General features: G+C 34.0%; 1 protein-coding gene across 1 annotated transcript; it reads right to left on the bottom strand.

The window, feature by feature from the left end:
* Positions 1-471: 471 nt before the first annotated feature.
* Positions 472-12,249, bottom strand: LOC115965699 (homeobox protein knotted-1-like 6). The gene is made up of 5 exons (XM_031084990.1): positions 11,762-12,249; positions 11,073-11,195; positions 10,763-10,901; positions 1,018-1,256; positions 472-815 (listed from the first exon to the last, which is right to left on the bottom strand). Exons 1-5 carry the CDS (start codon positions 12,107-12,109, stop codon positions 657-659), a joined length of 1,008 nt encoding a protein of 335 aa, XP_030940850.1. The 5' UTR covers positions 12,110-12,249; the 3' UTR covers positions 472-656.
* Positions 12,250-14,721: the final 2,472 nt, after the last annotated feature.

Here is a 14,721-nt window from a genome sequence, read left to right as displayed (position 1 = left end):
TCTTTTGCTGAATAGATATTTACATGGTATTGCATCAAACTAGATTGGATTTTAAATATTTCCTTGCTATTTATCCAACACGCAATGAGGAACCGTGCACATCCTTTTGCTTACCAATATGAGTGCATACTCCACATCATTCGGAGACCAAATGGTCCAAATCCCAAGACTAATGTTTGATGGAACCTTAGAACATGGAGAGCACTTAAACCTGTACCTTAAGGCCCAACGCCAACACTGCCTAACGCACAACACTGGCTAAATAACTCAACCACCCCAGCCCAATACACAAGCTTTCCTAGCTAAACAAGATCTTATTATTAAGGTGTCTCATCATTTGACCCAAAGTACACAAGATTGTGCTTATCATGGTAATGTAAAGTCAAAATTCAATGTGGAGTGTAGCGGTCACTACGTACGTTGGACATTATATACAAGCCATTTGGGATGGCGTGAAATGCAAGTCCCATTTGAATAGTAAGAAACAATCAAGATCTCTTTTGTCCAGCTAACTAGTTTAGAAGTAACACAAGCCTAGCAACCAAAACTAAGATTAGTGACAAAAATATACAAGAGAGCTAAGTGGTTAAGCAATTCATTATGCATTAGAAAAGGGTCGTGTCCGAGTTCCTCATACAAAATAATAGGATCCCACCTTAGTCATTCATGAAAATTGGTCCATAGAGACTATCCATAACAGCAAATTGCATGTTCTCTGATGGTTTCCAGTGACGCTTCCTTTGATTTATAAACCAGTTATTTATTTGTTTCTGATCTAGCCCCGTTAAATCAGCAAGGGAAACCTTGTCTGCTTCCTGAATGATGAAAAACAGTGTAGTCAAAATATTGTCAAGGACATTGGAATCATTGTGCTACCATAAACCCAAGCACCTCCTTTTTTTTGGCTCAAACTAACCCTAGCACTTGAAGTACATTCGAAGTTCTAAGCATAAAACACTTTGCAACTGTTTCATCAGGATAAAGAAAATATGACTATTGCTTCCAAGAAGTGCTTACCGTTGGGTATGGCCATTTGTAATGAACATTCCACCACTCGAGCAGGATCTGCCTTGCTTCTTTGGGTAGCTTGCCCTTCTTCTTCTTTTTCGAAAATTCTTGCTTCAGGCTACCGATATAACCGCTATATTTCCGCAAGAGTTTGTCCTTCAGTTCACGATCCTCATTTGAACGCTGGCACTCCAGCGCCTCAATCTCTCCACCACTGACATCTTCATCAGATGATCCATCTACTTCATCTGGTAAGATACAAAAACCCACAAGTGAAATTTTGTTTTCAACTTGTCCTTGCTCTACAGAAATGTGCTTAACATCAAAACAAAATCATGGAGAAACCATCAAAAGCGTGGAAAGAATCTTGAAATAAAAATGCTGTGCATATATAATGCAGATAACTTTATAAAAAAGAATCACACAAAGTACAAATCGATAGGCATGTTAAATAAACATATGTCAACATTTAGTGTTACTGCTATTACTCAACACACTCATGACTCACTTTTTCTACAAGAACAGCAATATTAACACTCATTGAGACAAAATCACGTTTATCAAATGAAGGAGGAATCCCTTCATCAAAATTCTAAAGAATATAATCATTAAATTTTGATGTTGAAAGAGGTGAATCTCTAAATCTAAATATACCTTAAAAATTCTCTATTGGACGGTGTATACCTAGATGAATGGATTTTGCCAAAAACTCACAACCATACTTCCACAGGCAAAGGAAATTGAATACAGAAAATGTTACTGTCAAATATAAAGTAACAAACATTATGAATTAAAATTGGTTAATCAAACCAAAGAAAACATTGTTGGATAGATAAGTTATATTCATATCATAATGGCTTTCAAGACATTAATCATCCTTGAATTTAATAATAGTTAACAAATAAGAACATAAACAAATTAGAGGATGCCAGTATTTCCTATTTAGGTCATCATGAACTTAGAACTTTTGGCACGTGAATAAAAATCAAACTAAACCAAAGCGTGATTCACGAGTACACGTGTTTATTTCATATAAAAAAAAAAAACAAACCATCTAGAAAACAAAAGATAATAGACATATGTTAAAAAAATCCACATAATAGTGAAAAACATGCACTCATTAGGTTAGATCATCACCATGCATGGGCAAAAGATGATAGACCCATGTACTTATAGTGCAGACTAACTCGTCAAGAAAGGAAAAATAATTTGAAACCTAATTATAATCCAAGTACTGCAACCGAAGAGTTAGTCTAGGGTTAACTCCTCTATATAACCAACTTAAGATTAATTGTAACATACCATTCATATAACAAAGATGTAACCACTTAATTTTATCCCCAGAAAAAGACATAAGACTGTCAGGCAAACTATAAAGTATAAACTACATCAAGCCCTACGTTTTGCTTCCAATTTGTCTTTCTACATTAATTTTATTTTCCTTCTTTCTTATTTAACATTTTAATGAAATAATACAAAGCAAAGTTTCAACTTTCAACCACAACTTTTTCCCAAAAAGAAAACTTTAAACCCCAACAGAAATTAACAAAATAATGTTTCTAGTTCACAAAAATCAGAAAACGGGGGGGGCCCTGATGGAGAGAGAAATGGGTCACTAACACCACAGCAAAAGGTCACACAAGCTAATAATGGAGTCAACCTTACCACCATTGTAATGGAGCATGACTCCATGTTTTCGCGGATGTGATGTAACACTATAGCCAATGCTACAAGCAGATGGGACCAGACGGGACCTAATTAGTACTTTTTATTTTTTGTGTACACAGATAATGATAGAAAACAAGTGCACGAGAGAGAGAGAGAGAGAGAGAGAGAAAGATGACTGAACAGTGAACAGAGACAAAGAAAAGATTCGTAGGTTCGTTGTGTCGTATCGCAGTCGGTGTGTGAATTGGGAAGTGGTGCCTTTGCCAAGGTACGGCCGTCATATCCAAAATTATTTAAGAAAAATATATAGTATATATATAAAAAAAATTCCCATATTATAAGCTTGCTTTCAATTTCTGATGGGACTACCCTTCAAAAACAAAAATCTTATGTAGGCTTTTGTTTTCTACTTTTGTCCATTAACATTGGAAAAAGGAAAAGGGTCTTGGCCTATTTTAGTGAATAAATAAATGGGTTTGAACCTTTTTCTTCCTAGCTGAAGTTATCCCCAGAAAAAGAAGATTGAAAACCCAGATATCACAAAAATGACACACAGACAGACATTTACCAAGATTTAGAGCATCCGTAGCAGATGTTGCAAAAATTATGTCATTTTACCACATCAAAGACCTACTTTATTATTTTACCACATTTGGCACATATCCCACATCTACTATGGGTGCTCTTATATATATAAATGCTAAAACTACTACAGATTTTAGTACATAACATTTACAAAATAAGTGAATGGTGAATTTCAGAGTCATAATAAATGTCAAAATTATTTTTTTATGTTCGTAAACACATTAGTTTGTAAAATTTATAGTCTCTTGGCTGTTAAAAGAGTTTTGTCACTTTTTCATTTTATCATATAAAATTTCTGAAATAGTTTAATATCGTATGCCCTAGGAGTATATGTTAATAAAACCCTAGTCTAATTTCTTTCTAACTTAAATCAGAAGCTCAGAAAAATGAAGAGACAGAGATTCATATATAAGTTATAAATAACCGAAACTGCACTATGAAAGAGTGTGACATAACTTTTAAGGCTTATTTATTGATACAGAGTAGGACTAGTCACTGGCCAACAAAGTAAAAATTCCTAGGGAATAGTAGTAATACAGCGATGGAGTGAGGCTAAGATTTTGAAAGCGCAGGTTGGAGCAGTGTGATTTCATTATATCAAAAGCTGACACCACCGGGAACCACGGGGGAGGCCATGTTTGGTCTCGGACAACTTTTTTGTACAACACATGTTGTCCACTTTACCCTTCCATTATCCACCATATACCCAAACTCAGAAAAATAAAAGAATATAAGCTCAGCAAATTCAATGTGGTTTTGGTTCTAAAAGCCTCGTGTTTGGTGCCAACCATTTTCAGTTTCTAAACAATTTTACACGTATTTTCACATATTTTTTTCACTCACACATATTTTCAAAAAATACAAACAACATTACCAAACAGGCTATTTTTGCAATTTTATATTGTACTTTCAATGAATAAACAACTAAACAAAAAAACTAATCCAAACACACTTGATTAGGACATGATGAGGCAGCAAATGTTTATATATTTTTTTTATTAAGCTTATACATTTTCTTCATTTGTTTATGTACAGTTTTTTAAAGCTTCATTTTCCCCCATGAACTACTCAACTTATTACTAAAATAAGAAAAGATAAGTCAATAAATATATTAAAATAAGCAATAGTCTATAGAAGAGTAAAGGGAAATGCAAGGAGAGTAATAATAAATAAAAAAATATAACTTGTTGATCAAAAGAATACTTCTAGCCAGCCAACTGATTTTCAGTTTTTTTTTTTTTTTTTTTAACTAAATTGCTTTGATTAACAGGGACAAAATCTACAAGTGCAAACAGTACTGTCAAAGAACAATTGCACCTAAACAATTTATCTAGTAATTTAGTTGTGCATGCAGCAGGAGGAATGAATAAGAAAGGAAAATAAAGGTTCATTTCCTTATGTATTTTAAATCATAGTCTAAGATTTCATTCATGTTTCACTGCTTGTTTGAATGTTTGTGTTCTACTTCAATTGAGGACACATCATTTATGTCAACAAACAACAACCCAGTTATTAGTTAGACTTTCAACATATGAAGCCCCTCTAAGTTCTTCCATTTCTGCACCAAACTAAAATTTTGAGATTCCAAACATATATAGCTGGCCAAATACAATGTGCTAGTATGTGTGCGCTTGTACGTTTTCATTTGGCATTTGATAGACCAGATGTACTGAACAGAACAAATGAAATTATCAATATCTGGGGTTTCTATAACAAATTGTCCACAACTGTCAAAAAACTTGCAAGTAATTTTATGTGCCACAAACTAAAGCAACGATATACCTTCCCAAAAACTAGTCTATAGCAAGATAAAGATAACACATGAAACTTTCCGATGTACAACCTCGTGCGTGCAGTCTACTGCTTTATTCTCAAAGTTAAAATATGAACAAACTACAGATTGTCAAGCTCAAATTTAAATAGTTCGTGAGTAACTTTTAGGACCACAAATATTAAAGCACATTCTAAGGCCTGTAAGCTCTTTTAAAGGTTTGAATCTTCTAAAAATAATGAGAGAAGAGAGAGAGAGAGTTTGCAACTTGCTTTGTTTTATAATAAATTCACTTGGTGCAAAGCCAGTAGTCATTAACCACATAGAAAAATGAATAACCCTCATTAGCATCATTATTATTTATTTTCCATAAGAACAAACCAAAATTATTTCGTTAGATGATACACAAGTAACAATAACCCTAATTAGCATAATCTTCAGCATGCAAATCCATATTCATCTATATTCAATTAACAGAACAATTTTTAGGTGATACACAAGTGGTAAGAAAACTCATTAAATTGCGTTTAGTACCAAGCAATACAACAGGAGGAACTTAACCTTGATTCTACTTTGGGATTATGACGCATCGAGTGCTAAGCTAAAAATTTCTCTTAGCAAGCCAAATCAAACCATGATTTTTTTCTCACTTTTTGCATACTACTTACTTTGCAATAGATAATAGGACAAAATAACATCCTAAGAATGCAAAATGAAGTATTTTATAACCCAATAGGCATATAACAAAAAATGACCACCAAACTTGACAAACATTTGGCATCTTTCACATATCTCTAAACAATTTTATATATTTACTACAATACTAGGTAAGTTATAAAAAAAAATAAAAAAGCACAAAAACTAACATCCATAATTTAAAAAGTAGCCTCCACTCTCTAGAAATAAAAGCATTAAGTCTCAAATTTCAAGTTTTCAACAATCTCCCTTTCAAAATAGAAAATCAAACTATCTGCAAGAAATGCACCCTTATTTTGATGTGAAGTCTTGTTTAAATAATTTTTGAGGCCATGATTATAAATTGTTTCAACAACAAAATAGTTTTTTTCCTCCCCACTACGTAAAGAGCCAAAAGCAATGTGCTTCCTATTATAAGGAGTGGGTGGTTATTGCAATTATATCAATAAGGGTTTAATTCAAGTGATTGGTATATATAATTTAATAATCAAAGGTTTATGATTTCATTTAAACAAAACATGAGTAAATTTAGGCCTTTCTCCCACGCATTCATATAACCTAAATGATCAAAATTTTAGGCTGGCCCTAGGCCCTCCACTGGCCCCTCATTGCCATTGCCATTGCCATTGAACACTTCAGTTAGTACAAAATCATTTTTTCACAATACAAGAAAATAATTACTAGTTAGTTGCGTTTAGTCATATACAAGAGTAAACAAACATGTAGAGAAAAAGAATAAATAAATAAATTAGAGGGGTAACGAGTATAGATAAGTAGCAGAAAAATACAGATTATTAGATAGAAGAACACAATTAACAACTACAGCTAATATAAGTCTAAGAACTTAAAAAAAAAAAAAAAAAAAAAAAAAAAAATTCTTGCAAGTTTGGAGAAATCTGACTATGATATCTAACATAAAGGTCTGAAATTATCTATGGCTTAATAACTCAAGAACTAAACAAACTGCCCAAAGGAGATTGCTTTCAGATAAATAAATGACATATTCTGCATGAAATATAGGCATGGATCTACAAACAAATAATGTGGTATAAAAATCTAGTTATAAGTTATAACCAAACAATCAGAGCATCACAAATCTACTACTAAGTCAACACCTTCTACCATGTGAAATACTTTTAAATAGTTTAGGAATTGGACGTGCCCTGTGAAATGATGACACATATTGACTAAGATATTATGGTACCTCGCATGAGAGAATAATTACCGCAAGCCCAAAATTAGAAGAGTTATAAATAAGCGGATGACAATACTACTAATACAGGAAGCACAGGTCTTCAATATAGACAACAAATCAGTGTAATACAGCCAATGATTTCTAACCCAAATGTAATTCATTCATGGGAGATTGAATCGTGTGGCATATGTCACAAAGGATTATATATTTGTGTGTGTGTGTGTGTGTTGGGCGCGGGGGGGTAAATTACACCACAATCACTTCAGGTGTATCAAAATGACATTTCCCCCAAATATTTGTATAAATGACACTCTTTTCCCTAGAGGTTTTTCTAAATGTAACATTAAAGTCCATGCTTGCTCAAATTGTGATTTCCCTAACATAATATTTATTTTTAAATATATTTTTACCCGAACTATGGACAAAATGACATTCCCTTGAGGGTTGTGGATGAATGACCATTGAATACATACAAACCTCAAGGAAGAGTGACATTTAGTAAAACCTTAAGAGAGGTTGCTATACTTTACCCAAAAATATATTATTTAAAGTGGGGCATTGGCAATCACAAGTCATTCCACTCATAGACAGTAGAGGCATGAAATGAAAGAAACCTTGTTTATCCTCTAAGAACCGGTATGGTCACCATGACTCGGGTTGGAAACAACAACATCAATGTGGAGATGCAACAGATGGTTAAAGGGCTTCAAGTAAATTTGCACTTCCTAAATAACCAACAGCATGTAATTGATGTGACATGTCAATCCCATCTCTGCGTATAAGTACACATTGGGGTTGTGTAACACACAATTACACAAAGCCACTAAAATGCAATCTAAAGCAATCTGCCTAATCCAAAACATCTGCAATTAATTCCTTCAAAACTTAAACTTTATAAATTTTTACGCATGTCTGAACCAGCTTATTAATTAGTAACCGTCCACAAAGATGGCTCTTCCTCCTAAACAAAATCCATAACCTCCATGACACCCAACTAGTAATAAAATATTGGATGAAAAAGAAGCTTTCCCTCATCCTGATGCTAAAAATAGCTTGAGCTGAGTTGGGACCATACTATGCGTGCAATCTCATAGCCTTGACCGCATAAAACAATTACTAAAGTGATCATTTTGGTGACAAAGTCCATCTGTCCCAAATACAAAAGCCTATGGTTTCAACCATTATACAATTATACACAGCCATAAAAGTAGGATATCAACAGTGATCAAGCAAATTATAAAAAATAATAAAATAATAAAAAATAAAAAATAAAAACATGATAGGTCTTAAAGGAAGATGATATCAGTACTCCAACACGAGCAAATGTAATATTTTGGAAACCTAACTTGCTGTATTCACTCTGCCACAATATCTTGTTCCAAATGCAATATTATATTAGGAATCTATTTGTGCTAATGATGCACATGATTAAGAAGAAAGGGGTTTCCTTTCAGTTCAAGTTTTATTTTATACAATTGGAACTACCTGCAACCATTCAAAAATGAATCCTTTTAGTGGTCATGAAAAACATTTTTCTCTATCTCTACCCTTTTGGATGGCAGAATAGGTGCGGTCCTTAGATCTTCGTCAATGTTTAGTTATTTATTCTGACCCATGGTATTAATTCAACTCATGCCTCATTGAAACTTAAACACTGGTTCCAAAACCAGACATCGTTATTATTAAGACCATTGTCTGTGTCTAGCTAGAAATGTGAACAATAACAAATCAATTAAAAGCAAAGCAACACATTTGCACCCACATTCAAAAAGAAGCAGCATCATTGCAATCACCAGAAGCACGTCTCCTAGATCTAGAGTAAGTAAAGCTACTTTCTCAAGCTTGTCCTAAAACTCTTATAAGAATTGATAGAAATCTTTACATGAGCCAGTTCAAGAATAAAGCTACAAAGTCTAATGTTCATTTGTGAACTGAGAATGTGAAAGGTTAGATGCCACGAGGCCCACAATACATGATGCAACAAGTCTCCAGTATTGTCAATATTGTATTTTCATTAATTAAGATTTAGAAATCTAACACCCACCTAAGCGTACTTCATTTCCAGCTTTACTAAAATACAGCTAACCAACCATGCCTAGTATACTGATGAGACATTACAAATATCTATAACAACCAAGAGGATGCCCCCAATAAAATTTAGCAATAATATATATGGCATACTGAGATTTTCAAACGGTTGTATAAACTAATATCTAGTTGCAAATAAGCTTAACATATGTGCAAGATACAAAGATTTATGGTCTCCACAAACTTGTGACACATAAATTGTTATCCCCAATGCAATAAACTTCAGGCTGCATGCTAATTAGGAGGTGGTTAGAGTCTATCGTTACAATATTAAATAAGTGATCAAATTCACCAATTCCAAACAACTTATACTTCTGTTACAATTGGTAATTTATCATGAACAGAGAAGGTCCTAATTTCGAACCCTATCTCCACTCTACCTCCCATTTAAAAAGTAAACAATTAAAGTCATAATATGTTAACAGCTTAAACCTTTGGGACTATGGTTAATTTATCACCTATGACATAAAAAATTTAACTGAGAATTTAATTTTCAAAACAAAGTCCTATCAACAATACAAAAACTACAATGTTCCCAAAAGCTCTACTAGTTCTTACTCATTCCAACCAAGTGACACGCCCCCTTTTAATGTGAAGTAAGGTATCTAGCCAACTTTCATGGTTCGGAAATTTTAAAAAAAAAAAATCTAAAAGTTACTGAACACAGAAAAAGTCAAAGTCTAGCTGCCTAGCTAGTCATCCTATGTAGGAGATTTTTGTTGGAGTCATTTACTTAACAAAGAGAAAAGAACATAACTTTCATCAAGGGCAATTCTATACTTAAAATTAATATGAGAGAGAGAAAGGCAACAAAAATCTTTAAAAGAAAAGGTACAAAACTTAATACTGATAACTATTAGGATTTTACTAATATGTGTGCCCTTAGGGCACACATTAATTTACATTTTTGGAAAAAAAATTTTCGAGAATTGAAAAAGTAATGACAGCTTTTTCAATTCCCAAGAAAATATTTCCAAAAAGTAATGACAGCACACATTAACCGGACCCTAACTATTATTAGCAGTTTTTAGTCCCAGAGAAATAACCAAAATAAGGAAACAAGAAAGAAGCAACAAAGAACTGGAAGAAAAGAGATAAGAAAGAAAAAATAGTATACAAAAGAAGAAAAGTTTCTATAGTACTATTACAAAGCCCTACACTGCACAAGCTATTTTCAAGATAATTATTGGTTATTAATTGGTAGAAGAAGTGGAAACATCTAAAAGAGAAAAAGTTTTCAATCATCCTAACCCTTAATATGTAAAACATTCCTCCATGTTCAATTCTTACATACAGAAGAAAATACAGGTACCTTTATGAGAAAAAGGGTCTCAATCTCATCCATTTCTAGGGTTTTGATTGTTGGTTTGTGCTATAGGTGTGTACCACTGCTATACATACATCTGAAATCTGAAAGCTTTTTTTGCTTGGCACCTACATGTTCAGAACCAATTGGGGAATTTGGGCTATGAAAGCTACCTAACTAGTGTCTGTATTTGTACTGTTCGTCATGTGAGTTTTTCCTATGCTAATGTGCGATAGGTTTTGTGCTAACGTGCGCCTTATCTACCTTCTTTCTTGACCTGCATATCCCTAATGTGTGCATAAAATTTAATAAATCTCTCTGGGTATTTTATAACACAGAAAAAGAAAAGTTAAAAATAAAATACCCACATAGCACAAAATTCGACAAAGTAGATAAAAAAATAATTTCATATATAAAACAAGCAGAGAGAGAGAAAGAGAGAGACCAGAAACACAGGTTCTGGAAGCACCATTATTGCAGAGAGTGTTGAGTTGGGTTTCAATGTTGTTCAGGAACGAAGTGGCTTCATCGAAAGGCCTTTTGAGATCCGATTTGTACTTGGACAATATATCACAGTAAGTTTCCTTCAAAAAGAAAAGAGAATAAAATCAAATTTGACCAACAAAAAATAAAAAGAAAACCCATCTCACACACACAGATATCAAGCTAAAATAGGAAAGCTTTATCTAGTTTTCTTTAGGGCTAGACTCTATAAATTGCAAAAGATAACTGTATATGTGAGCGAGAGAAAGAACCATGAATTGGTCAAGCTCTGGATCAGAACCAAAGCGAGTAGAAACGGCAACTGTTCTCTTACAAAGGTCACTTTCTCTTTGAATTTCATCCAAAACGTCAGCTATCTCCGGCGGTGCTCCGACCTGTACAAAAAGAAAGCCCCCCAATACAATCAAATTTCAAAGAATATTGCACAGTACTATATCTCTCTCCGTACAGTTTCTTATTTTTACACAGTTCTCTTATTTAGACTAAATAAAGATTAGCAAAGCCATTAAAAGCGCTTCTTCTACTTCTCTTTCCTTATTTATTTTTTTTCACATAATACGGCGGGAAATTCCGTAAGAACAAGCACAGGAGTTTCAGCATAAATATGTACACACTGTGCATATACATGTTACTACTATTTACGGCTTTTTTCTCAGATCTGAATGACGGGAATCCAAAGAGTCTGAGTTAAACTCTCCGTTTGGTTGATGAGAAAAGCCAAAGGTCAAGAAAAACCATTGGCCACACACAAAAAGCTTCATTGCTACTACTACTACTACTACAGACTACAGTAGTACCACTACTAATACTATTATAGTAAAACTCTTTCTCTTCCATCATGGGGTTCTAATAAAAACAACTTTTTCGTACTTTTCTTTCTTTTTTCTCAGCAACCAAACGGAGAGTCTTTCTTTAAAGAAAAGCATTGAATTTTGATGACCTTTTGGCAATCGATGTAAGCTTGGAGGAGTTTAGGGTAGAGAGGATGGGAAGAGATTTTGGCTCTGATTGCACCAGAAGCCTCTTCATCCGAGCTAGTTCTTCCTCCTCCTCCTCCTCCTCTTTGAATCTCGGCCACCATTGAAGCAGCATCAGATACAGCAGAAGATGATGAGCCGGACAACAAACGTTCCGGCCCAAAAACTTGCACCCGGTCAGCTAAACCGGCAACCGGAGTCTGAAAGGACTGGTAGTTGTTAGTATAATTGTTGTTCACTAAATAATTATCCATTGAACCTTGCACCGAGTAGTCGGTGGCGTTGGAATGGAGGCCGTACAGTTCATCCATAATACAGAGAGAGTCTGAGAAAGAGAGAGAGAGAGAGAGGGCAAAATCTCAGAGTAAGTAGTAAAGGAGTTGCAGAGAGAAGAGACTGAGTGAGTGTGAGAGTTAGAGAGTTGGGGAAGTGTAAAAATTTTAGCGTACAAACAAGGAGAAGCTGGAGCGGCTAGCCTCAGACCTCAGTTGCTTGCTTCCTTCTTTACAGTTCTCTGTCTAGGTGGACCGATTGGGTCCCCCTCCACGCTCTTTTTGGGGCGTGGGTTTAGAGTCAAAGTGGGTTCATATAGATTGTCAACAAAAAAATAAAAAAATAATAATAATTTTAATAAAAAAATTTCTTGTGGAGAAAAGGAGTGAGGAGGAAAGTAATAGTTCACCCAACACCAATCACCAAACACAAGGTATATATCATAAGGTGTGATAGTGTAATCCAAACAACTGAAAATGCATTTTTATTACATGTTATACTGCCCAAAATTATGGCATTGGGTATTGGCTGAGGACATTAATTTGAAGATCTTATGGTTGATGGGGACTTTAGAGAGCTCATAAGGATTCTACTGCTTGTACCCTTACTTTGTCTACCATTGGTGTGTTGGATGCAGGGTTATTAAACTTGACTTGGCCTGGTCGATCAGACCTATAACCCGGTGACCCAATGCAAAGAACAATCCGGGTCATCAATTGAATTGGATGTGCATAAGACTTGGTCAAAATCGATAAAATCCGATAGGTTCTAAGCGAACCATGTAACCCATTTAGGTTTTATCAACCCAACTGGATTTGTGAATTATGTAAAATTATATTAATATATCAATCTTATTAATTTCTTTATTGTTTAATATGTGATAATACTGTAGTTTAAATGAGAGAAAACCTAAATAAATAAATGCACTTTTCAATTTCATAAATTTAGTTAGCACATAGGTATGAATATATTAGTATATGCTATATAACATATTGCTTGAACCTTTTTTTCTCTTCTTTTGTGTATGTTTTTTGGGCTTTATTTGTTTATTGCTTTAAGTTTGAGTCTTTAAAAAAAAAAATTATCTTCTATTGTTTATATATATTTAATTTTTAAAATCTTTTTATTTGACTCTGCAGTTCGACCTTTGATCCACTGGTTGAACCAATAACCTAGTGACCCGCCTCATAAACCAGGTCAACAACTAGTCCGGGTTTAATTGCTATGGTTGGATGTTATTTTTCACAACATAGGTAGTCATTGTAACAAGGCCTCTCACTTGTTGTCAAGCATGTTGGTTAGATTGCCCATAGTGCATAGGCTGGCAAATCGTGAACAAACTTGAGCTTACAAGACTAACTATTTGATGTCCAAAACTTATGCCTAGAACAATTTGAAAAGAGTTTCTAACTTCTCAACACTTAGCTTAACACGACAATTGAGTAAGAATTGTCGGTTTATAAATCAATCACAGATTGATTGAAGGTCATTAAGTCATCCAAAATCTAGTATTTTGTGCCCTACTTGCTAGAGTATATAAAAACTTGTAAGGGATGACCAAATAGAGTTTTTAGAGAGTTGCTAATTATTTGCCTAGGGTTTCTATGGCTGAGTTCTCTCACACTATCAACCCAAAAAAAAAAAAAAAACTATCAAGATCTATGATTAAGGTGAAGTCGTTGCACACAAATCACAAAGATTAATATTGTGAGAAGGTTCTTAAAGTTCAAATGTTGTGTTAGTATGATCAAAGTTCACAGCAGAAGAGTCAAAGGATTTGAGCTATTTGACACAACAAAGGCCTAATCCTTCAACAAAGGCCTAAACCTTCAACCAAAAACCTTGTAATTCAATAGCATAATCCTATCTCTTGTATTAGGAGAATGTTTTCATATCCCACAATTGTTTTAAGTTTTTAACTATCAAGACATGCTTTTCTTTTTAAAAAAGTTCTCTCACTTGTCTATCTCTCGAGAGGCTTTATTTGTGTGATTAGATGAGTGTCCTAATTTCCTCCTAACTTTTTCTTTTCTTTTCTTTTTTGAAGTGGTTGGAAAGTACTGCTATTTACCATGTAGCCCATGCTGGTCGGGAGGTACTACTTGGACTAACTATTAGTCTATTATAAATGGTGAAACATGCAGTTCTTTTCTTTTTGTAGAAAAATATTGTACATAACTTAACAATAATGCTATCCCTCTTTTACTTTTTTTAATAAAAAGTTTATTATGTTGTTTCGTTTTTTTTTTTTTTTTTTTCTAAAAAGAAGAAGGAAAGAAAGATAAGATATTTCTCATGTTCAAGGCCTTGGCGTCTGGTACTCAACTTCCTTTTCCTCTTTTCTTATCATTTCGCCGGACACAAGAATGTGGTTGAGATGTTAACCACATTTAGGTGCAAAACCTATATGGATGGAGAGAAAAGACTAGAGAGAGAGATGAAGCAAAGCAAGAGCAAGTTGAGTCATATCTCTTTTGTGTATTATTTCTGTCCAAACTTTTTTAAGGAATTCAAAGCTGTTCATGCACATGAAAAACAATAAAAATTTTACCACAAATTAAAGCGTGTGATGCCCACTCGCACTCAGAGGAAGATTGAGTGTATATGTCTGTCCCTGTTTGTTTATTTCGAGAATACTCAGAAAGCAGCA

This window comes from Quercus lobata, chromosome 10 (assembly GCF_001633185.2).
Source record: "Quercus lobata isolate SW786 chromosome 10, ValleyOak3.0 Primary Assembly, whole genome shotgun sequence".
Taxonomy (NCBI): domain Eukaryota; kingdom Viridiplantae; phylum Streptophyta; class Magnoliopsida; order Fagales; family Fagaceae; genus Quercus; species Quercus lobata.
The sequence above is the reverse complement of the archived record's forward strand: the minus strand, read 5'-3'. Positions and strand labels throughout refer to the sequence as shown.

What these genes read in the sequence shown, in the direction of transcription:
- LOC115965699 (XM_031084990.1), bottom strand. Translation starts at nt 12,109, where the DNA reads ATGGATGAACTGTACGGCCTCCATTCCAACGCCACCGACTACTCGGTG. An exon ending in CAGAGCTTGACCAATTCATG is followed by an intron (nt 10,902 to 11,072) that starts GTTCTTTCTCTC and finishes TTCTTTTTGAAG; the next exon opens with GAAACTTACTGTGATATATT. An exon ending in TTCCAGAACCTGTGTTTCTG is followed by an intron (nt 1,257 to 10,762) that starts GTCTCTCTCTTT and finishes GTATCTTACCAG; the next exon opens with ATGAAGTAGATGGATCATCT.